The sequence below is a fragment of the Ursus americanus genome, chromosome 30 (assembly GCF_024610735.1).
Source record: "Ursus americanus isolate L20-20 chromosome 30, mUrsAme1.1.p, whole genome shotgun sequence".
In the NCBI taxonomy this organism is placed as follows: domain Eukaryota; kingdom Metazoa; phylum Chordata; class Mammalia; order Carnivora; family Ursidae; genus Ursus; species Ursus americanus.
In genome coordinates, this window is record NC_142156.1 from 15,382,986 (window position 1) to 15,403,877 (window position 20,892).

Below are 20,892 nucleotides of genomic sequence, written 5' to 3' on the forward strand. Positions count from 1 at the left end.
CACGCCCGCCCTGGCCATGGGCCGCTCCCCACCTGTCAGTCTCAGCGTGCCCAGGTCTCCGCGGCCGGTGCGCTCCGGCGCACTTGCCTGGGGGTGCCGGCAGAGGGCGCGCGAGGGGGCCCGGGGACGGGCGGGGGACACGCGGGAGGCGGGATTGGGGGGAGGGCCCTGGTCGGCCCCTCCCGCCCCCTGCCCGCCCTCCCGGAGCTCCAGACTAGGAGGCCAGAGCTGCGGGTGCCCCCGGCGCGCTCGGCTTCCTCCGCGCACCGCTCCTACCTGTAGAGTCCGAGGGGCTCCCCCTCCCCGGACACCTATTCTTTCTCCTCCGGAAACCTCCCGCCTTGCTACCCGCGTCTCGCATAGGCGGCGCTGGGACCCCGGGACGGGGCGTCGGGCTCGCAGCTGGTGACATGTAGACGCGCCCTCCGTGGTCCAGCCTCGGCACCTGGGCACTCTGCTGCCCGTAAAGTTTGGGGCTGGGCGCCATGGCCAAGAGCAGCTCCCTGAATGTCCGCGTGGTGGAGGGCCGGGCGCTGCCCGCCAAGGATGTGTGAGTACCCCCGGGGCGAGTCGCGGGTGAGGGGTGCACCGACATGGGATGGGGCGGGGGTCGCCCGTTCCGCATGCCGGGGAGGGTCGGGGAGATGGTCAGGGGGTTCTTGTCTAAGGCACAGTATTGGTGCAGATCTGCCTTCACGGGGCTAAAACCCCATGCCCATCGCTGTCCTATCGGAAAGGGGCGCCCAGACTTAGCAGATGCGCCACCTGCCCCCAGGAAGGGGGGTGTCTTTGTTCCTGCGATGTACTAAAGGGAACTGGAGGGTCGGATTTTGTTGGAGCTGGGGAGGGTATCGGAGGTGGGGGGAATCTCTTCGTTAGTTCAGGCCGGTGCCAGACGTGGGGCTTCTCCAGACCAGGGTGGGTGCCTATCAAAAGAACCCTGGGAAGAAGGCCCAGAGCGCCGGTGGCCCCAGCATTCCTCTTTGTGCATCTGGTGTTTAGGTTCAAAGACAGTCATCAGGTGGCCCCCCAGCCAGGCCTGGGGGAAACTGGGGTCCTCTGGACCCAGAGCCCTGAGCTCCCCAGCGAGTAGCTCCCTGTGTGGGCCTTCCCTGGATGCTGAGCCTCTTGAAGACCCCCCCACCCCTCGCTGTAGCACCCTCTCCAGCCAGGTGTGATGGGGCTGGAGGATCCTTGGGCTCCTGTTGGTACCAGTCCTTGGCTCTGCTTCCTCTAGGGCTGTCAGCAGTTGCCGGATCAGCAGACCGTGGCAGGAGGGGGTACCCCTCCTGCTTGGCCTGGAGCCCGGAAGGGGCTCTGAGGTGTCAGCACCTGGGACAGGTGTGGGATCCTTGGCAGGACATCAGCTGTGTGACCTTGAACCTGGTCCTCTTGGGTCTCAATTTCCCACCTGGACAATGGGAGCTCTGGACAGGAGCTGCCCAGCCCGGAGCAGCTGCGGGGGGGTGGAGAGCCTGTTAGGATTTACCCTGTGGCCAAGGTGAGCAGAAATCTGAATTCTGAGCCTTTACTCAAGTTGAGATGAGGGCTTAGCTATGCTCTGACTCCCCCAGCTGTGGTCCCCAGTGAGGGGTCTCCCGCCTTTGATTTTATGAACCTCACCCCTCCCCAACCCTGGGCTGCTGTGAGCAGTTTTAGCTTCCCCTCATCCTCATCAGCTACCCCCGAATAAGCATGCACTGGATAGAAGCAGAGCGCTGGCTGTGTGAATGCAGCATCTGGACAAGCCCCTGCTTCCCTCCTTCTGGGACACCCTGTCAGAGCCTCTGAGAATGACATTCTCGAACTGTCGGGGCAGCGAGGCCAGGAATGGGGGCCTGGAAACTGCCGGAGGGCCGGGGGTGGGGTGGGGTGGCCTCCAGAAATCAGGTTTCCATCTCCCGGTCCTGGGTGAGGGCCATGAGGGAGTGGCGGGTGCTGCGCTTGGCCCCGGACACAGCTCTCAGGGTGGACATGGCTTGTGGGGTCGACGGGATTCGCAGGGCTCCTTCTGCCTCTCCTGCAGAGGGAGTTAACTCATACCTGGTTCCTACACTTCTTGGCCACCCTTTCTGCCCCAAGTTCTCAGGCCAAGGTGAGCCCCACAGCAAGGGTGGGAAGGAGTCATTAAGCCCTAGTTGGGGATCCAGCCACCCTGCCTCAGTTTCCCTAACTGTTGGCTCCCTTCTTCAGAGGGGCTGTCCTCAGAGTCTGCTGGGATCTCCATACCCATGGAGACTCTTAGATGGGGGTGTGTTCTCTCTCTGGTCTCCTAAGGGAAAGGGCCCAGACTCATCCTGAAGCCTCATCAGATTTGGGGGCAGGGTCTGACCTGACTCTGGAGGAGGCCTCCACTGACAATTTTTGAGTATTACCCTTATTAATAAGAGCAGCTGTAAGTCATCCAGGGCTTACTCTGGACCAGGTCCTAGCTTAACACTTCCTGTGGTCCTGTGAGAATTTCCATTTTATAAATGGGAGAAAGAGAGGCCCAGAGAGGCAAAGTCGCTTGCCCAAGGTCACACAGCTGGGATTTGAGCCCTGACTGCTCCCGTGCCTAAGCCACCCTGGGCAGGCAGTGGCCGAGGGGCCTTCTTTCCCACACTTGAGTTGGGGCAGGGCCCATGGGAGAGGTCAAGGGTCTGGAGAGATTGAGGGTCTGGAGGGGGCACCCCTCCTGCCACTGCTGCCTCCTACCTGATGGGAGCCTGATAAGGCCCTTGTGCGTCAGAGAGAGAAAGCTTGGCTCCCAAGAGGGGCCCCAGGGTCAGTCCTGGTTGACGGAAGTGGGCGTGTCTCCCAGCTCTTTGCTAGTGGGATCCCAGCCAATCTTCCTCCACATCTGCTGTTGGGGAAACTGAGGAATGGGACCGTACCTAAAAGAGGCTCAGGGAGAGAGAACCCAGCCAGAGAACTGAGATATAGGGGTTATCCAGCCAGAGGCATCCCGGGGCAGAGAGCCAGATTAGGAAACTGAGGCTCCCAGGGTTACTCAGCCCAGTGGGTTTGAGATAGATTCAGAAGGGGAAACTGAGGCCTAGGGCACTACTCAGAAGTGGGTTCAGTGGTAGAATCCAGAAAAGAGTGCAGGGACACAGACCACCACCCAGCCTGAGGTGTTCAGGGATAGAGGCCTGATGGGGAAGTGGAGGCACTGGAGCAGCCACACAGAGGGAGCTGAGGGCTGGAGTCCAGAGAGGAAACTGAGGCACAAGGAAGGACTCATCCAGCAGACAGGGCTCAGATGGCAGCTGGCTTCTTGTGCCAGCAACTCCTTCCCTGAAATCCTGGGGCATCTGTGGATTGGTGACTGATTGAAGGTGGCAGAGAGAGAGGAGGGGTGGGGGCTGGGGCATCAGAAGAGGGGGCCACTTGGGGAGAGGATTATGAGCTGGGGTGAAGGTGACATTGGTTAAGAGCATGTGTGCTGAGCCCCACAGACCTGGGTTTGAATCCCAATTCAGGTGGGGGGTTGTGGGAAGGAGGATACAGGTCCTCCCCCAAGGAGCTCACAGTTCAGAAGTTTGAGGGAGCCATGGAGACAGACACTAAACACAGAGAGAAACAGGGAGCAAGATGCCTTCAGGTGCCCAGAGGGATCGGAGGTCAATTTTACAAAGGACAGAGGTGGCCAGGGATGGCCTCTCTGAGGAGGTGACTTTGGGGCTGAGGTTTGAATAATAGGACTCAGCCAGCCATGACGAGATCAGGGACAGAGTGTCTCAGGCAGCTGCCACAGCAAGTGCAAAGGCCCTGAGGCTCGACTGAGCTTGGTGGAAGACAAAGGAGGCCCGTGCAATGGGAGAGAGGGAAGATGAGGGCCCTAGTGGACAGCTTGGGATGGGGCTGGTAACTCTTATTATGAAGGGGGGATGGAGCTGGCTTTGGTTGGCTCATGGCTCCTGCCTCTTCAAGGGGCTGCAGCACATCTGTGCTGTTGGTGGAGTTTTGAGATCTGGGTGCCCTGTTCTGTGTCAGCAGAGGGGCATCCCCACCAGGCTGAGCACTGGGAGTCCCCTCCCCAGGGAAAGTCCCGTGGAAATGAAAAGCTGGTTGGCAATGCTTTCCCCAGGGCGTTAAGGCTCCTGGAGGAGAGCTCTGGGGTCAGCTGGGGATGCAGCCCACCATGCATTATCTCCTTTTGTTCCTCCGGCCCCCCTTACCCCCCCCCCAACAAGATGTGTGTTCACGTTATAGAGAGGAAAAAGCAGCACACACAGAGAGGAAGGGGCTTGCCGGGTTCCACAGCTGGCAGGTGGTAACACCGCGATGCCTGTCCAGTGCATGCCGTGGACCATGGCTCCGGGCTTCCTGGAACCAGCCCTGGGAACTTTCTGGCCTCAGTGTTCTGTCTCTGTGGGTGGAAGCCCAGAGAGCCCGTGCACGGGGGTCGGGCATGCAGTGGGTGGGCTGTGCCCCATGGCATCTCCTGCTGGTCCCCTGAGGTTCTGCCTCTTAGCCCGACTTGCTGTGTGACCCTGGGCTACTCCCTGACCCTCTCTGGGCCGCAGTTGCCCCTATCTGTACATGAGGGTGGGTTGGGACCGCCGCTCATGGCTGCCCTCTCAGCCTCCCTCCTGAACGTCCTCCTCCTGCAGGTCTGGGAGCAGTGACCCCTACTGCATCGTGAAGGTGGATGACGAGGTGGTGGCCAGGTGAGGAGTGGAGAGGCCGGGCTTGCAGGCAGAGGCATAGGGCAGGGGGTGGAGGAGGAGCTCCTTCTAGACCTGGGGAGTCTGGGCACAAGATTGCACGTGGAAAAGAGGAGCCGGGCGAGGGCAATGCTTACACCGAGGATGGACGTGTGGGGCTGTCAGTGGATGCTTGGTGCTTTGCTCCTCTGGGAACAGACAGCTGGGGCTGCCAGCTCCCCTCTCCCCATCCTGACTGGCCGACACCTTCCCCCCACCCCCGGACCAGATGATGTCCCTGCCGGTGTCCCAGGGCTGACTCAGCGGCTGCCAGCCTGTGCCTCCCGTAGTGGCCTCCCCGGAGGCGGGCATCTCACGCTTGGCTGGGCTGGCTGGTTCCGGGCCTGCTGGGTGCTGCGGGCACCAGGGTGTGTGTGTGTGTGCGTGTGTGTGTGTGTGTGTGTGTGTGTGTGTGTGCGTGCCCAGCTGGGCCTGCTTGTGAGTGTGCGTGGGGGTGGTGGAGGGCTGATGTGAATGCCTGTGACCACATGTGCATGTCCCTGGGGGTGTGCGGTTCATAGGCTCACATTGTGTACCGGTGGTGTGTGTGTGTGTGTGTGTGTGTGTGTGTGTGTGTAGGGGTGTGTGTGCACACCCGTGGGCTGCCCTGCATACACACGTGAGCACCAGTGTCTGCTTGTTTGGTTACACAGATGCCATCATGAGCACGTGTGAGGACGCGAGCATGTTTGATGAGTGAGTGAGTTTGGACGGGGGTGGAGGGACACGGGCTGGGCTGTGGTTGGCTCCCACCCCCGCAGGCCTGAGTGGTGTGGGTGGGCAGGTGGGCGGGTGGCTGAGGCCCGGGTTCCTATGGAGACAGCAGTATTCAGGATGCTTCTGGGGCTGGTTCTGGTCCAGATGGGCTGAGAGCGGGGGGTGGGGAGCCCACATGGGTGAGGGTCAGCCTGCAGCACCCCAGCTGACCCCCTCCATTGTTCTCTATGCCCATGCTGCCGCCTCCCCACACGCTGTGGGTCCACCCCCAAACCCACAGAGAGATTCTCTGTGTGATCCCAGGCTGCTGTCTGGCCATCTCTGGGCTCTGAAGAGGGACTTCCAGCCGGGAAAAGGCCAGGCCAGGTGGAAGAGGGTGTTTCGGAAGAGGGGTCCATCTGACGGTGGTCTGGGGTAGAGGGCGGAGTGCGCATCTCTGTGTGCCTACGTGTGTATATGTTCACACTCTTTGCTGGGGAAGAGTGTGGGGAAAGGGAAGGGAAGAGTGGCAGGTGTATGACCCGATTTTGCAGCCATAGATTTGGGTGTGTCTTCATTGGGCAAAGTGGATTCCTCGTTCCCTGCTGGGTAAAGGGAAGTGCATGTGCAGGGGCGTCGGGTGAAGATGCTGTGTGTGTGTGTGTGTGTGTGTGTGTGTCTGTTTCTAGGCTTGCTTTGGTCCCTAACCCTCCTGTGGTTCCCTCTTGCTTCCTGAGTACTCTGGCTCCTGCTGACTTCATGGTCTCCTGGCCTCTCACGCTTCCCCATTTCCCATCCAACACCTTCCTCTTCCTCAGACTCAACAAGCTCACTCCTGCCTCAGGACCTTTGCACATGCTGTGCCAGCCATCTTGTCCTCATTTTCTCTTCCCCCTTTGCCTGACTAGCTCCTGCAGGAAGCCTTTTCTGACTCCTGTCCACACCCGCAGACCCAGCCAGGTGCCACTGAGCTCACCCCAATCACAGGACTTCTCTCACTGTGTTATGTGTCATAAGAGCTCAGGAGAGAGCACCTGCCCACTGAAGGGGGCTCTGTAGTGGCAGGGACCTGGGCACCTCTTCCTCTGATTCTCCATAGCCCACAAGGCTTGGCACACAGCCAGGGTGTTTATGGAGTGAATGAATGAATGAATGGAATTTGCGTGTTGTCGGTTACTGTGCGGGGGATTCTGTGTGTATCTGCCATCTATCACTGTGTGTGTGTGAGTGTGTGTCTGTGGGTCTCTGTGTGCTGGACATTTTTTTGGGTCTGTGTGTTTATGTGAATGTGTCTGTTTTCTCTGTATCTGCATGTGTCCATATGTAGAAACAGATAGATGTGCATTTCTAGAAATTTCTGAGGATGCATATGTGTATCTGTGTATACGGGGATGTGTCTCTGGCTTTCTTGGTGTATCTGTGTCTCTCTTTTCGTGTGCATCCTTGTGGGAGTGTGTATGTGTGTGTGTGCATGTGTGTATGTAGGTCTCGGGATATGTGAGTGTTGGGGTTTCTGGGTGTGTATTTGTGTTTTGTTTTTGTTTTTTTAAGTAGCCTCCACACCCAGCATGGTGCCCAGTGTGGGGCTTGAACTCATGACCCTGAGATCAAGACCTGAACTGAGACCAAGAGTTGGACGCTTAACTGACTGAGCCATCCAGGCGCCCGTCTGTGTGTGTATTTGTGATATATGTGTGCGGTTTGTGTGCATGTGTGTGTCTGGGTCCCCAGGTGTCCTCCACCTGTATGGCCCAAGGGTCCCCAGCCCCCTGTGCTCTCTTTTGCAGGACAGCAACTGTCTGGCGGAGCCTGAGCCCCTTCTGGGGGGAGGAGTACACCATACACCTTCCCCTGGATTTCCACCATCTGGCCTTCTATGTGCTGGACGAGGATACAGTGGGGTACGTGTACTGGGGACCCATGTTTGGGCACCTGGGGGAAGGTGGGATGCCCGGGAGCAAAGTATCCACCCAGCTGGCCCTTGATGCCTGCTCCTGCTACTCAATGACTTGGACCCTCCCCTGCCCGCCTTTCCACAGGCACGACGACATCATTGGCAAGATCTCGCTGAGCAAGGACACAATTGCAGCCGACCCCCGAGGTGGGTGAGGGGCAGCAGCCTTCAGTTGGGCAGAGGGAATAGGGGTGGCCATGCCCACGTTTGCAGGCACGTAGCAAGTGCCACGAGGAAGCAGAGTCTTCAGTGGAAAATTATTTCAGTTGTTGACCTTTCTTTCTTTCTTTCTTTCTTTCTTTCTTTCTTTCTTTCTTTCTTTCTTTCTTCTTTCCTTCTTTCTTTCTTCCTTCCTTCCTTCCTTTCTTTCTTTCTTTCTTTCTTTCTTTCTTTCTTTCTTTCTTTCTTTCTTTCTTTCTTTCTTTCTTTCTTTCTTTCTTTTCTTTTCTTTTCTTTTCTTTTCTTTTCTTTCCCTTCCTCCCTCCCTCCCTCCCTCCCTCCCTCCCTCCCTCCCTCCCTCCCTCCCTCCCTTCCTTCCTTTCGTTCTTTCCTTTTTGCAGAGAGAATGAGAGAGAGAACACACACACCCAAGCGGGGTGAGGGAGCAGCAGAGGGAGAGGGAGAGAGAGAATCTTAAGCAGGCATAGAGCCTGACATGGGGCTCAATCTCACAACCTGGAGATCATGACCTGAGCTGAAACCAAGAGTCAGATGCTTAACTGACTGAGCCACCCAGGCATCCCCATCTGTTGATTTAAAAAAATTTTTTTTAATTTAGTTTATTTATTGAGTAGTTAATTACTTTACATACTTCAATATTCGAAAGGTATAATTAGCGGTGAAACTGTTCCTCTTAACCCAGCTATTCCATTTTCGTTTTCAAGGTTGTCAGTTTCTTGTATGTCCTTCTAGAGATATTTTATTTTGTGTTATTTTATTTTATTTATTTTTAAAAAGATTTAATTTATTTATTTGAAAGAGAGAGAGAGAACACAGGGGAGAGGGAGAGGGAGGAGCAGATTCCTTGCTGAGCAGGGAGCCCGACATGAGGCTCGATCCCAGGACCCTGAGATCATGACCTGAGGTGAAGGCAGACGCTTAACTCACTGAGCCACCCAGGCGCCCCTAGAGCTATTTTAAATAGGCAGGTGTATGGTGTACTCCTCCCCCCAGAAGGGGCTCAGGCTCTGCCAGACAGTTGCTGTCCTGCAAAAGAGGGCACAGGGGGCTGGGGACCCTTGGGCCATACAGATGGAGGACACCCGGGGACCCAGACACACACATGCACACAAACTGCACACATATATCACAAATACACACACAGACGGGCGCCTGGATGGCTCAGTTAAGCGTCCAACTCTTGGTCTCAGTTCAGGTCTTGATCTCAGGGTCTAAACCTATTTTAAATAGGTTTATTTATTCCAAGTGGTTTACATGAATCAACTCATTTAATTATGGTAATAACCCTGTGAGGTAGGTACTCTTTTTCTGCCCGCTCCATAGGTGAACATCCTGAGGTTACATGGCTTGCCCGAGATCACGAAGTTACTAAGTGGGATGGCCGGGATTTGAACCAAGGTTGTCTACCTCCAGTCTGGGCTCTTAACACGGCACTATATGTGTTTCATTCTCTGCTCATCGCGATGGCCGCCTGTTACTCTCACTGTTCTGTACCTTGCCTTTCACTTCACCGCATACCTTGGAGATCTTTCCATATCGGTGCCCCAAGAGCTTCTGCATTCTTTGATCTTTGACTTCATGGCACTCCATCGTGTGGATATATCATCATCTGTTTGGCTGGTTCCCTCCTGATGGGCACTTGGGTGGTTTACTGTCACTCCCTAGTTCAAACGGTACAGCCATGAATAGCCTTGTAAAAATGTGATTTCACACATGTGCAGTGATATCAATCAGTCTGATAAATTCCTAGAAGTGAATTTGCTTGGTCATGGAGTATCCATATTAGCACATTAGAGAGTTATTGCCAAGTTACCCTCTTTGGAGGAGGTAACAATTTGCCCACCCTATACCTTTGCCCAGCAATTACCAAACTCTTTGATCTTGTATCTGATAGGTAAAAAATTGCCTCTTTGTGTAGGTAATTTAGTATTTCTCTATGAATGAGATTTAAAGCCTCTTTACATATTTAAGAGTCACTTTATTTTCTTTTTTGTTTGTTGTTTATTTACATTGTATGTGCATTGCCCCTCACTGGGTTGTTTGGCTTTTCTTATTGATTTGTAGGAGCTCTTTACATATTAGGGAAATTTAACTCTGTTATATTAGCTGCAAATAGTTTTTCTCCCTTTGTCGCTTATGTTTTTTTTGCTTATCATTTTTTTCTATGTGTAAAATTTATTTCTTTTTCTCTAGTTCATCTTTTTGTTTTTACGGCTCTTGATTTTTGTGATACCTAAAGAGGCCTTCCCAACTCTAAGATAATTTTTTTTTTTTACATGATTCCTCCTCGCAACAATTTGTTTTCCTTTTTTACATTCACTTGGAATTTATCCAGATTCAAGGTATGGAGAGGTATTGAACTTTATTACTTTTGTCTGATGACTACTGATTGTCTCAACGTCAGTAATTGAATAATGTATTTTTTCATCAGTGGGGATATGTTGAAAACCTACATGCTAATCATCATAATCAGCGCTCCTATTTAATGAGGGCTTACTATGTGCCAGGCATGATGCTAAGCACTTTATATTTAGTCTTCACAACACCAAGTGAAGTGTGCACTAGAATAATCTTGAATTTATGGCTGATGGGAAATGAGGTTTGGCGAGGTGAGGGCACTTGCCCCTCCCAGAAGTTGCAGAGCTGGGAGTTGAGTCCAGGCTGTGCCTGCTTCCAAAGTCTATGTTTTCAACCTGCCCACTGAGTTGTACCCGTTGTGCCTCAAACATCCATCCAAGGGGGTGGAATTAGATGAATGAATTAGGAGGCCAAACTTCAAGAGCTTATGTACCAGATAGAAACACAAAACACGTTCACATAGAGCAAGGAGCAAGGAAAAAAAGGGAAACTATCCATGTGTCTGAATGTGGGTTCTTTTTATTTTTTAAGCAAGACAGGAGTGTGGGGGTGGAGGCATGTGGAATATCTCTGGCAGGACAGTGGATGAAGAGGAGAGTGAAGGCTAGAGAAGTCAAAGAAGGCTTCCTGAATGAAGGGGAATGAGTTGGTTCTTAAAGGTGCTTCGAGAAAGACAGTAAGGCGTGTCTCTGTAGATTCTCTTCTAGGGTCAGGTATAGGCCAGGCCAGATGGAGCACTGGGTGGGTCTTGATTGGAAAAGGTTGTAGGTGTCAGGCTAGAGTCTGGACTTTCTTCTGGAGGCACTGGGGAGCCATTGAAGGTCCTTGAGCAAGACAGTGAGGAGAGTGGGGCCATATTATCAGAGAATGGAGTGACAGGAGAGATTAGATACGTTTTCAGAAGATCTCTGAGCTGCTTTGTGGATACTGGATCACAGTGGGACCGGAGTACCTGTAGGAGATCAATTAGGAGTCTGTTGCCATAGTCAAGTGAGAGGAAGCTGATGGCATCCTGGATTTGGTGGTAGCCGTGAAGACAGAGAAAGGTGAGGTGGCACTGTACTTGATCACACACACAAGGAAGTGGGCCACCATGAGCAAGAGTTAACAGACATAATAACCACCGAATTTGAACCCATGAAGGTTTTAGATTTTATACTTATGATATACAGAATTTTAAAAGGAATAAAATATTTAAATAAATAGAAATATAATCACCAGAAAGGCCCTGCAATAATCATAATAAATTAAAGCAATACATTAAAAAATAGATTTGAAAAAGAACCAAATTGAACTTTTAGAGAGAAAAAGTAGTCATTGAAATTGAAAACTGAGTGGCTGAGTTCAACAGCAGATCATTCAGAGCTGAAGAGAGAATTAGTGAGCTGGAAGAGAGATCTGAAGAAATTATTTAGACTTTAGCCCAGAGAAACAAGAAGAAAAATATAAAAGAGAAGTTCAGAGACATAGAAAATTACTCAGAAGGTCTAACATCCATTTAATTGGAGTCCTAGGAGGAAAGAATAGAAAAAATTGGAGAAAGGAGGTGATAAAAAAAAAAATTGATGACCTGGAATTTTCCAGAACTCAAGGAAGGACATGATTCCATAAGTAGAAACAGCACAACCCAAAGTAAGCAGGATAAAATAAATAAATAATAAATAAAAAATCCTTACCTGCCCATGCTGTGAAATTGCCGAATATCAAACACATAGTCCTTAAAATTAAAGAGAAAAGATAGACCATTGACACATCAGTGATCAGGCTGAAATGACTTCCCAACAACTATAATGGCAGCTAGAAGTCAGTGGATGATATCTTCAAAGTGTTGAGAGAAATGAGAGAAACAGAAGTTGAAATTGACTTGACTGATTCAGGCAGGGAGAACTGCCTGGACGGAGGCTCAGAGGTAGGAATCCCCAACATTTTTGTGAGGGGAGAGTATGTTGGGATTAAATGATGGAGGGTTTTGTATACCAGGGTGAAGTGTGTGATGGTACAGGGTGAAGGGCGTTGGCCTGTACTGCCCACATTCAAATCCCAGCTCTGCCACTTCCTAGCCGTGCGATCACGGGCCAAGCTCTTCCTTCACTGTACCTCGTTTTCCTCGTCTGCAAGCGTGGATAATCACAGTACCTACATCAGAAGGCTCACATGAGACGTCCATGACTTAATACACATTTGATGTTAATTGAATGTTTAAGTTAACGCAATGCCAGTGTCCGGTAGGTACTTACTAAATGTGAGCACCTGTGCCCTGCAGGAATTGATAGCTGGATCAACCTGAGCCGTGTGGACCCAGATGCCGAGGTTCAGGGCGAGATCTGCTTGGATGTACAGATGCTAGAGGATGCGCGGGGCCGTTGTCTTCGCTGTCACGTGCTCCAGGCCAGGTTTGGTCATAATGGGGGATGGTGCGGGGTAGGTCTGAGAATGAGCAAGAGTTTGCTGGATTCCCCCAGCGGTCTTGGTTTTTGAGACCACCTCACTCCTGGGACACTTCTGGGCTCACAACCAGGATCTCTTGTAGGCAAACAGTCCAAGTTCACCAGGTTTGCACGTTCCTGGGGTCAGAGCACGAGCAAAATCCTTGCTGGGTCCCCAGTGACCAGCAGCTGAAGGTCAGACACTCAGGATGGCCAGACAAAGTGTGGAGGTGTATTAATCAAATTGTAAGTGAGAGATACCCAGTTCATACTAGCTTAAGCAGATTGGCTTGGATGAATGACATGCAGCTTCAGGCATGGCTGGATCCAGGTGCACAAACAGTGACATCAAGTATCTGTAGACATAGATTTCTTGGCTATTTTTTGTGTTAGCTTCATTCTCAGGCAGTCTCTCTCCAGTTGTGGGCAAAGATGACGCCAGCAGCCCCAGGATGGCATCCTACCAACTTGGCAGGTCCAACTGAAGAAGAAATTTCCTTCATGATTTCCAACTAATGTCCTAGGACTGATTCTTATTGGCTCAGTCTGGGGCACATACCTATCTCTGAACCAATTACATGGACTCCGATGGGTTAGACCTGAGTCCCATACCCACTCCTGGAGTGGAGAGAGGGATCAGCCTACCTAAATCATGTGAGCTGGGAGTGTGAGAGAGGGACAGGTCCTCTCCCAAAGAAACAGGAGAAGGAGGACAGATGTAGGACCAGCTTGTGGGATATCCATCTTCCCTCCTGCCTATTTATCACTCAGTAATCCCTCCTCTCTCCCTCAGCTCCCCCATCACTTTGCTTCCTTAAATGCTCCCATGCCTTTCCCCCCTCTCATCTCTCATCTTGTCTTTCTGCCTTGTTTTCACACCTTACTCCCCCAACCCTCACTTTTAGACCAGTCCTCACTCAGGTTGGGGAGGATCTCTATTTCTGGTTTGCTGTGTGACCTTAAAGCTTTTTCCTGCCCTCTCTGTGCCTTTCCCACCATCTCCAGATTTCTGTCTCCAGCTGGGGCTCCCTGGAGTCTGGTTGAATTACCAGGGTCGCAGAGGACAGGCACAAAGACTGAGCGTAGGACAGGGGGTTCTTCATCTGCTTTGTGCCAGTGGCCTCCTCCCCAGCCACAAGGCTGTGCAGGATCCTTGCAAGCAGGAGAGGGACTGATTGCTGTCGCTTAGCAACTAGGCTGGCTCCTAGGAAACCAAAGAAGGCTTTGGATGCCAAACAGGGGTGGGAGAGGAGCAGCAGGAGGAAGCAAGCAGCCCCTGGTGGGGGACTTGTCACTGGATTTGGGGGACCTCATGAAGGGGGGATTGGAGAAGCTGACTGAGGTGAGACTTTCAGGTTGTTGTGGCAACCAGAGAGAGGAGGTCCTTGCCTCAAACCTTTTCTTGGGTCCTAGGTAGGGTGTGGATAGGAGTATTTGTTGAATGAATGAATGAATGAATGAGCACTAACATCCTGCCAGCTGCTATGCTAAGCCTTTTATACACATCATGTCATTTAAGCCTTGGCCGTGTGAGGTTGATCTGTTATTATTTCCATTTTCCAGATGAGGAAACTGAGACTCAGGGTGAGGAAGGGACTTTTCCCAGTGTCACTCAGCCAGTGAGTGGTGGAGCCAGGCTTTGAACCCTGGCATCTGGTCTCCTACCAGGGGCTCCAGGGAAACTGAGGCTCCCTTTCCACTCCCCACTGCATCTTCATCTCTTGGGCTTTGTGATTTAGGACTTGACCTTCTGGTGCCTCAGTTTCCTTATCTGGAAGATAGGGGCATACTAGGGCCTCCCCATAGGGTAGCACTGGTCAACAGGAAGATACTGGGCTTGGACGGGCAAGGTGACGGGTGCTCCTTGCTGGGTCCCTATGGTGAAGGCCAGAGGCATTTGAATGGTCTATCCTGAACCCCTTTCCCAAGGTCCAGCTTGGGTCTTGGTCCTCAAGGGTCCTGCATCCCTCACTCCTTTCCTCATCTGTCCCCAGGGACCTGGCCCCCCGAGATATCACCGGCACGTCTGACCCATTCGCACGTGTGTTCTGGGGCAGCCAGAGCTTGGAGACTTCAGTGAGTGGTGGCGTGGATCGGGGGAGGGGCGGGCATGGTGGCAGGCCCTCCTCAGCTCTCCCTCACTCTACCTCCCCCAGACCATCAAGAAGACCCGTTTCCCACACTGGGATGAGGTGCTGGAGCTGCGGGAGATGCCGGGTTCCCCAGCCCCGCTGCGGGTAGAGCTCTGGGACTGGGACATGGTGGGCAAGAATGACTTCTTGGGCATGGTAAGCACTCCCTCCCCTGACACCCTCCATGGCTCCCCACTGCCTTCAAGAGGGAAGGAGAAGGGAGATGGGCTGTACCTCCTAGGATCTGGAATGATAGGTATGAAGGCTGTCTCAACTGGCTCCTTGACCTGGCCTGGGTGACGGAGTCCCATTACCCCATTGTCAGGTGAGGAGACGGAGGCTCTCCAAGGGGCAGGAGCCTGCCCAAGGTCACAGGGCAAGCCCAGATGCTCACCTGGGGTGAGAGTACTCAGGAGGACCGTGTGCTAAGTGCTTCTCCAGCATAATCTCACTTACGCACCCTCGTGGCCACCCAGTGAGGCTGGGATTGTTGTCTGCATTTGATAGATGGGGAAACTGAGGTTCATTCAGAGAAGTTGAGTGGCTTTCCTAAGGCCATACGCCTAAGAAAGAGCAGAGCCAGAATCTGAGTTCAGGTTTCCCTGACTCCAGAACCTCAGCCCTTCACCCCTACCCCTGGAAGCACTGAGCTCAAGGTCTCTCTCTTGGAACCTCCGTTTGCACATCTGTAAAATGGGTGTGACTGCCCCTGCCTCTCAGTGGGAATGGATGTGTAGTCAGGGCTGACGGTTTTTAAAAGGAGGCAAGATTAGAGCAAGTTATAGGGAGGCTTGGTTATGCACAGCCGGGGGGCAGGGGGCAGGCGTGTAAATGGAGTAGCCGCTTGGGAACAGTCTGGCTGTTCCTCACGTGGTTAAAGACCGTCGCCACGTGCCCTGGCGCTCCGCTCCTGGGTGAGCACCAAAGAGACATGGAAACACATGTCTGCACAAAAGCTTGTACCTGAAGGCTCACAGCAGCGTTGTTCGTGATGGCCAAGAGCGGAAACAACCCAAACGTCCCTCCGCAGTTGAATGAATAAACACAACGTGGTGTATCCTTGCAATGGAATAGTACTCAGCCGTAAAAGGGAATGAAGTCACGGCAGCTGCTACAAGGCGGATGAATCTGGAAGCATGCTAAAGGGGAGAAGCCAGTCCCCACAGATTATATGATTTCATTTATATGGGATGTCTTTTTTTTTAAGATTTTATTTTATTTGAAAGAGAGAGTGAGTGAGAGAGAGAGCAGGAGCAGGGGGAGAGGGAGAAGCAGACTCCTCCTGCTGAGCAGGGAGCCTGATGTGGGGCTCAATCCCAGGACCCCGGGAGCATGACCTGAGCTGAAGGCAGTCGCTTAACCAACTGAGCCACTCAGGCGCCCCTGTAGGGGATGTCTGAAGTAAGTGAGTGTGTAAAGGCAGAAAGTAGACGAGTGGTGGCCAGGAGCTGGGGGTGGGGGTGGGAGATGGGGAGTGACAGCTAACGAGCACAGGCGTTGGGGGGCTGACAGAAAATGTTCTGAAATTAGCGGTGACGGTTGCACAACCCTGTGAGTAGACCGAAAGCCATTGAATCACACACTTTAAATACGTGAATTGTATGGGATGCAAATTACATCTTTATAAAGTTATTTTAAAAGAGAGGGGGTGGGGCTCAGGGGCCTTCTGGACTGTCTTTAAGCTTTCAGACAGATGCGATTTGTGTCCCCAAACAGCTGAAAATGCCCTCAGTCCAGATATGTGGTCTCTAGCAGCTGTATGACCTCGGACAAGTCGCTCCATCGCTCCAAGCCTCAGTTTCCCCAGCTGTAAATTAAGTGTACCCTGGAGGCCCTCAGCGTCCTGGCAGGAGCTAATGCTTTGGGACTGGGAGAGGGAGTGTGGCTGCTGCTGTGTCGATGGGGTATGGTAGGGGAGAGGAGGTGGCCCCTGGAAGGCTACGCCTCCCCTCCTCGGGTGGGCAGTCGGAGCTCTTCTTCTAGGCCTGGCAAGGTCGGGTTCGGCTGAGGGTCTCCGTGTCCCCCCGCAGGTGGAGTTCCCCCCACAGGTCCTGCAGCAGAACACACCCAGGGGCTGGTTCCGTCTCCTGCCCTTTCCCAGAGCCGAGGAGGATTCTGGGTAAATGTGGGTGCGGAGGGAGGCGGCCAGGCTGAACTCATGTCAACTTCAGCTTGTGGGCAGGTCCTGGTGGGTGCCCATGTCAGCCCACAAGCTGTCACCATGTCACTTTGTCCACTCACTTAGCAAATGTCTGTCTTACAATATGCGTTTACTTATGTGCAAGTGAGTTCACCTTGTACCCATCCACCTGTTTGCACGTGAACGTATCAGCTCACACTAGTCAGAAACCTGGGTCGTTCCACACCTGTGCACACCTGTTCACATTGTCTGTTCTTGTACACCTTATACTGGCCACACTGTTTACATCGACTGTACCTGTCCGTTCCTGTGTATCCCTCTCAACATCTGTTCACATACGCCCACACCTGTCCACACCTGTCCACACTTGTCTGCATCGGACTACACTATCCGCACCTGCCCCCGTTGTCCGTTCACAATGCACACATTTTTTGCACTGCCCACGTCATTCCACACCAGTCTCTGTTAACACTGTCCGCACTCGTCTGCTCCTGTGTATCCCCGTCAATATCTGTTCACACCTGGCCACACCTGTTCACACCTGTGCACACCTGTCCCCATCTGCCTTGTTTTGCTAATATCCGTGCTCCTTATCTGCACTCCCACCTGCCTCTCTTGGCCGTCCGCACCTGCGCGTACGCACATATGCTCCCTCACCTGCCATCTGACCCTGGTCAGGGGGACCCTGGGCGCTGTGCGGCTGAAGGTGCGCCTCACCGAGGACCGCATCCTGCCCTCCCGGCATTACCAGCCGCTCACGGAGCTGCTCATGGAGTCTGTGCTGGGGCCGGCGGAGGTGGGTACACCCGTTCTACTGGGGTCTGGATGGTGGCCTCCCCTGCTTCAGGGATCCCTCCGGGGCTCTTTTGTTGTGGGGTCCCAGGACCCCGGGCCACCTCTCCTGCCTCCTGTCCTTGCCCAGGAGGATACTGCCAGTCCTCTGGCGGTGCTGGAGGAGCTGACCTCAGGTGACTGCCGCCAGGACCTCGCCACCAAGCTGGTGAAGCTCTTTCTTGGCCAGGGCCTGGCCGGGCCCTTTCTGGACTATCTCACCCGGCGGGAGGTGACCCGGACCAGTGAGTTGCTTGCACAAGCCCCAGACATCTCACCCCAGGATTGGGTCTGCACAGGGTCTCTGAGGGAGAAGCGGGGGGCCTCAGGCAGAGGTCAGGGGCTCCTCTGTGTGTGTGTGAGGGGGGTCCCTACGCTGTGCACCAGCAGCCCGCTGGGGATGCCGTCTTGGATCAAGGCGCTGGCTTTGCTGCTCTTGAGCTGTGTGACCTTAGGCCGCTCACTGAACCACTCTGGGCCCCTGGACTGTGAATGGAGTCGGTGTTGCAGCCTCCCTGATTCCTGAAGCTGGAAGAATCATGACTCCCACCTAGGGTGGGAGGGGTGAGGTGGCTCCAGCCCCTAAATCCCAGCAAACACTTCCCTCTGTCCTCCCAGCTGACCCCAACACCCTCTTCCGTTCTAACTCCCTGGCATCCAAGGCAATGGAGCAATTTATGAAGGTGAGCAGGCAAAGGCTGGGGCCAGCTGCAGCTTCCTCAAAGGGACCCCTTTCCTGTGCTTCCCGGGACCCCAGAGCTTGGCCGGCCTCGGCTGGCTCAGGGTAGCTGAGCCGGGCTGCTGGTGGCTGGCGCCTGGCTTCGCCCTGAGATGCACCTGGAGAGCGCCCCCCACTCCGGCCCTTGGGCAGGCCTCAGCCTCGCTCTGAGCCCCTCCCTGCACGGTCCCCCCTGGCCCGGCTCGTGGGCATGCCCCGGCCTCACCCTCAGCCCCATCCCACGCGGTCCCCCCTGCCCTCAGCTCGTGGGCATGCCTTACCTGCACGAGGTCCTGAAGCCGGTGATTAACCGCGTCTTCGAGGAAAAGAAGTACATGGAGCTGGACCCATGCAAGATGGACCTGGGCCGCACCAGGTGAGCAATGCCTCAGCGGCGAACCCCAACCCCTGGCAGCCCCCTTGTCTGCTCAGAGCCTTGTCAGGCTGGGTCTGTGCCAATGGCCTCCCCTCCCTCCGGGGCAACCGCTCAGGAGCCCCGCATTCCAGCAGAAAGCCTCACTGGGACCACCGCGATCCTCGGGCTGCGTAGTGTAGTGGTGATGGGCAGGACTCTGACACTGAGCTCCTGGGTTCGAATCCCAGCTGGGAGGCGGGCGAGACAGACCCCACACCTGTGTGGGAAGGGGCAAGAACATTACAGCTAGAGAAGTGTTATTCCATCGTCCACTCAACAAACAATGTGGAGAATCTATTGTGCAGACACTGGCCGAACACTGGTCCAGAGCAGGGAACAAAACTGACGCAAATCCGCCTTCCACGGGGAGGAAGATAGCCAACTAAAGAAGGTTATTGAAGGTGCTCAGGGGAATGGAGGGAGACAGAGCAGGGAAGGAATGTGGAAGGGCCAGGAGCAGAGCAGGGGCTTGCAATATTTCATAGGGTGGTCAGAGGGACAGCCTCACAGAGAAGGGGACCTTTCAGCAGAGACTTGAAGGAGATGAGGGAGGGAGGCATGCACAGATCTGGTGAAGAGTATCCCGGGCAGGGAGAAGAGCCAGTGCAAAGGCCCTGAGGTGGGTGCATGTGTCCGGCATGTCCCTGTCGACAATGCACCGAACCAGGGTCCGTGATGTGTGATGGGGAAGGGATGGTCTCTTTGAGGAGGGGACATTTAAGCTAAACGTGGGTGCAAGAGTGTCTCAGGCAGAGGGAACAGCACGCACAAGACTTCGCGACAGGAGTGAGCTCAGTGTGTTTGAGCAGCGGAGGGTTTTGAGCAGACAGATGCTGGGCTCGGAGGCACAGCCACTCTGTTTCCCCAGGAGAATCTCCTTCAAGGGCGCCCCCTCAGAGGAGCACGTGCGGGACGCCAGCCTGGGGCTGCTGACGGGCTACCTGGGGCCCATCGTGGATGCCATCGTGGGCTCCGTGGGGCGCTGCCCGCCTGCCATGCGCCTCGTCTTCAAGCAGCTGCGCCAGTGCGTGGAGGAGCGCTTCCCCCAGGCGGAGCACGAGGTGGGCCACGCGATCATGGAGCAGATGGGGACACTGAGGCTGGGGAGGGGCCGTAGCTTGTCCAGGGTCACACGGGGAGGCCGGGCGGGGCGTGGTGGGGACAGACCTGGGCTGCCCGCGCTGAAGTACTGTGTCTCCTGTCGGAAGCGGGGATGGTCTTCCCGGCAGGGTCTGGGATCCAGGGGTGGTGCTCACAGTGGTAACAGCGGCTGCCGCTATATATAGCCCTGACCAGGGGTTCCTTGCCTCATCTCGTCTCCATGTCCCCCTCTGGGGTGGGGACCAGTACTCCTTCCATTGCCCAGAGGAGGAAGCAGAGGCCCCGAGGGACTGAGGCACAGGGTGCTGGGCTAGGCACCTGTCTAGGCAGGCTGGCTTCGAATCGGCGCTCAGAACCACCAGATAAGAGAGTCTGGCCCAAGGTAAGTGCTTCTTAAATTCCGCTCTCAGGAAGAGAAAGAGAGCGCGAGCGAGAGAGAGCATGAGAGAGCGCGAGAGCGCGCGGGTGCACGGTAGGCGCTGAGCAGCAGACACCCAGAACAGCCTAAAAATCAATGCCCGCACCTGCTGGTGCTTGGCCAGTATTCACGCAGAAGCGGAGAGCCCGGGTGCTGCCTCAGACACAGAGGTGAATGGAGGAAGCAGTCCAGGCTGGGGCAGTAGGGCTACGTGGTAGGGACTGTGGCAAGCTGGAGCGCCCACGGCTTGTCTAACAGGGTAGCTCGTGGCACTCGTTGCCGGGTAGGAACGGGGAGCCAGTATTGCCAGACTGTGAGAGTTTATTTTCTAAAGCCAACATTCTGGATGTTGTGTGAAGTCTCTCATTTTTTAAATGTTGGCACTAATTCACCTAACAATAACAACAACAACCCCGCACCACCACTTTGAGCCGGTCGTTACATGTTCGCAGCTGGACTGGCCCGTGGGTTACCCGTTTGAGCCCCCCCGGTTTAATGGTCAGCATCCCTTCCAGGTGGCTGTTTTTGTCCTGCCTTACAGATGACATCACATCAGGCTAACTCTTAGGGTAGTGCTGACGTAGTAGAAACGTGGTCTGGGGGTTCACTTTGCAGAAAAATCTAAGACCTGCTCGATGTTGGAGATGTAACGGCCCAGTCCCGACAGCTTGAGTTAAGAGCCCTTGATTACGCCACACCTCTCTCCACGTTCTGTTCACAGGTGGGGACACTGAGGCCCAGAGCGGTAAAGAGTCTTGGCCAAGGGTTGTGGACTCAAAGCGAGGCCTCTGGTCTCCCAGCGGGGGTCTCTCCCTTCTCCCCTCAGCCCCTG

General features: G+C 54.3%; 1 protein-coding gene across 2 annotated transcripts in view; it reads left to right on the forward strand.

Moving 5' to 3' along the window:
* Window positions 1-201: 201 nt before the first annotated feature.
* RASAL1 (RAS protein activator like 1) overlaps window positions 202-20,892 on the forward strand; it is a 28,644-nt gene continuing 7,953 nt past the window's right edge. The window contains exons 1-13 of one of the 2 annotated variants that reach the window (XM_045776422.2): window positions 202-550; window positions 4,599-4,655; window positions 7,175-7,288; window positions 7,427-7,488; window positions 12,143-12,272; window positions 14,300-14,381; window positions 14,462-14,593; window positions 16,468-16,556; window positions 17,256-17,373; window positions 17,500-17,653; window positions 18,027-18,091; window positions 18,390-18,502; window positions 19,410-19,602. In XM_045776422.2, the coding sequence (XP_045632378.1) occupies window positions 486-550; window positions 4,599-4,655; window positions 7,175-7,288; window positions 7,427-7,488; window positions 12,143-12,272; window positions 14,300-14,381; window positions 14,462-14,593; window positions 16,468-16,556; window positions 17,256-17,373; window positions 17,500-17,653; window positions 18,027-18,091; window positions 18,390-18,502; window positions 19,410-19,602 (1,374 nt within the window). In that variant the 5' untranslated portion in view covers window positions 202-485. Of the gene's footprint in view, window positions 551-4,598; window positions 4,656-7,174; window positions 7,289-7,426; window positions 7,489-12,142; window positions 12,273-14,299; window positions 14,382-14,436; window positions 14,594-16,467; window positions 16,557-17,255; window positions 17,374-17,499; window positions 17,654-18,026; window positions 18,092-18,389; window positions 18,503-19,409; window positions 19,603-20,892 lie in introns of those variants that run through there. The other variant, XM_087857330.1, reaches the window with a different exon arrangement.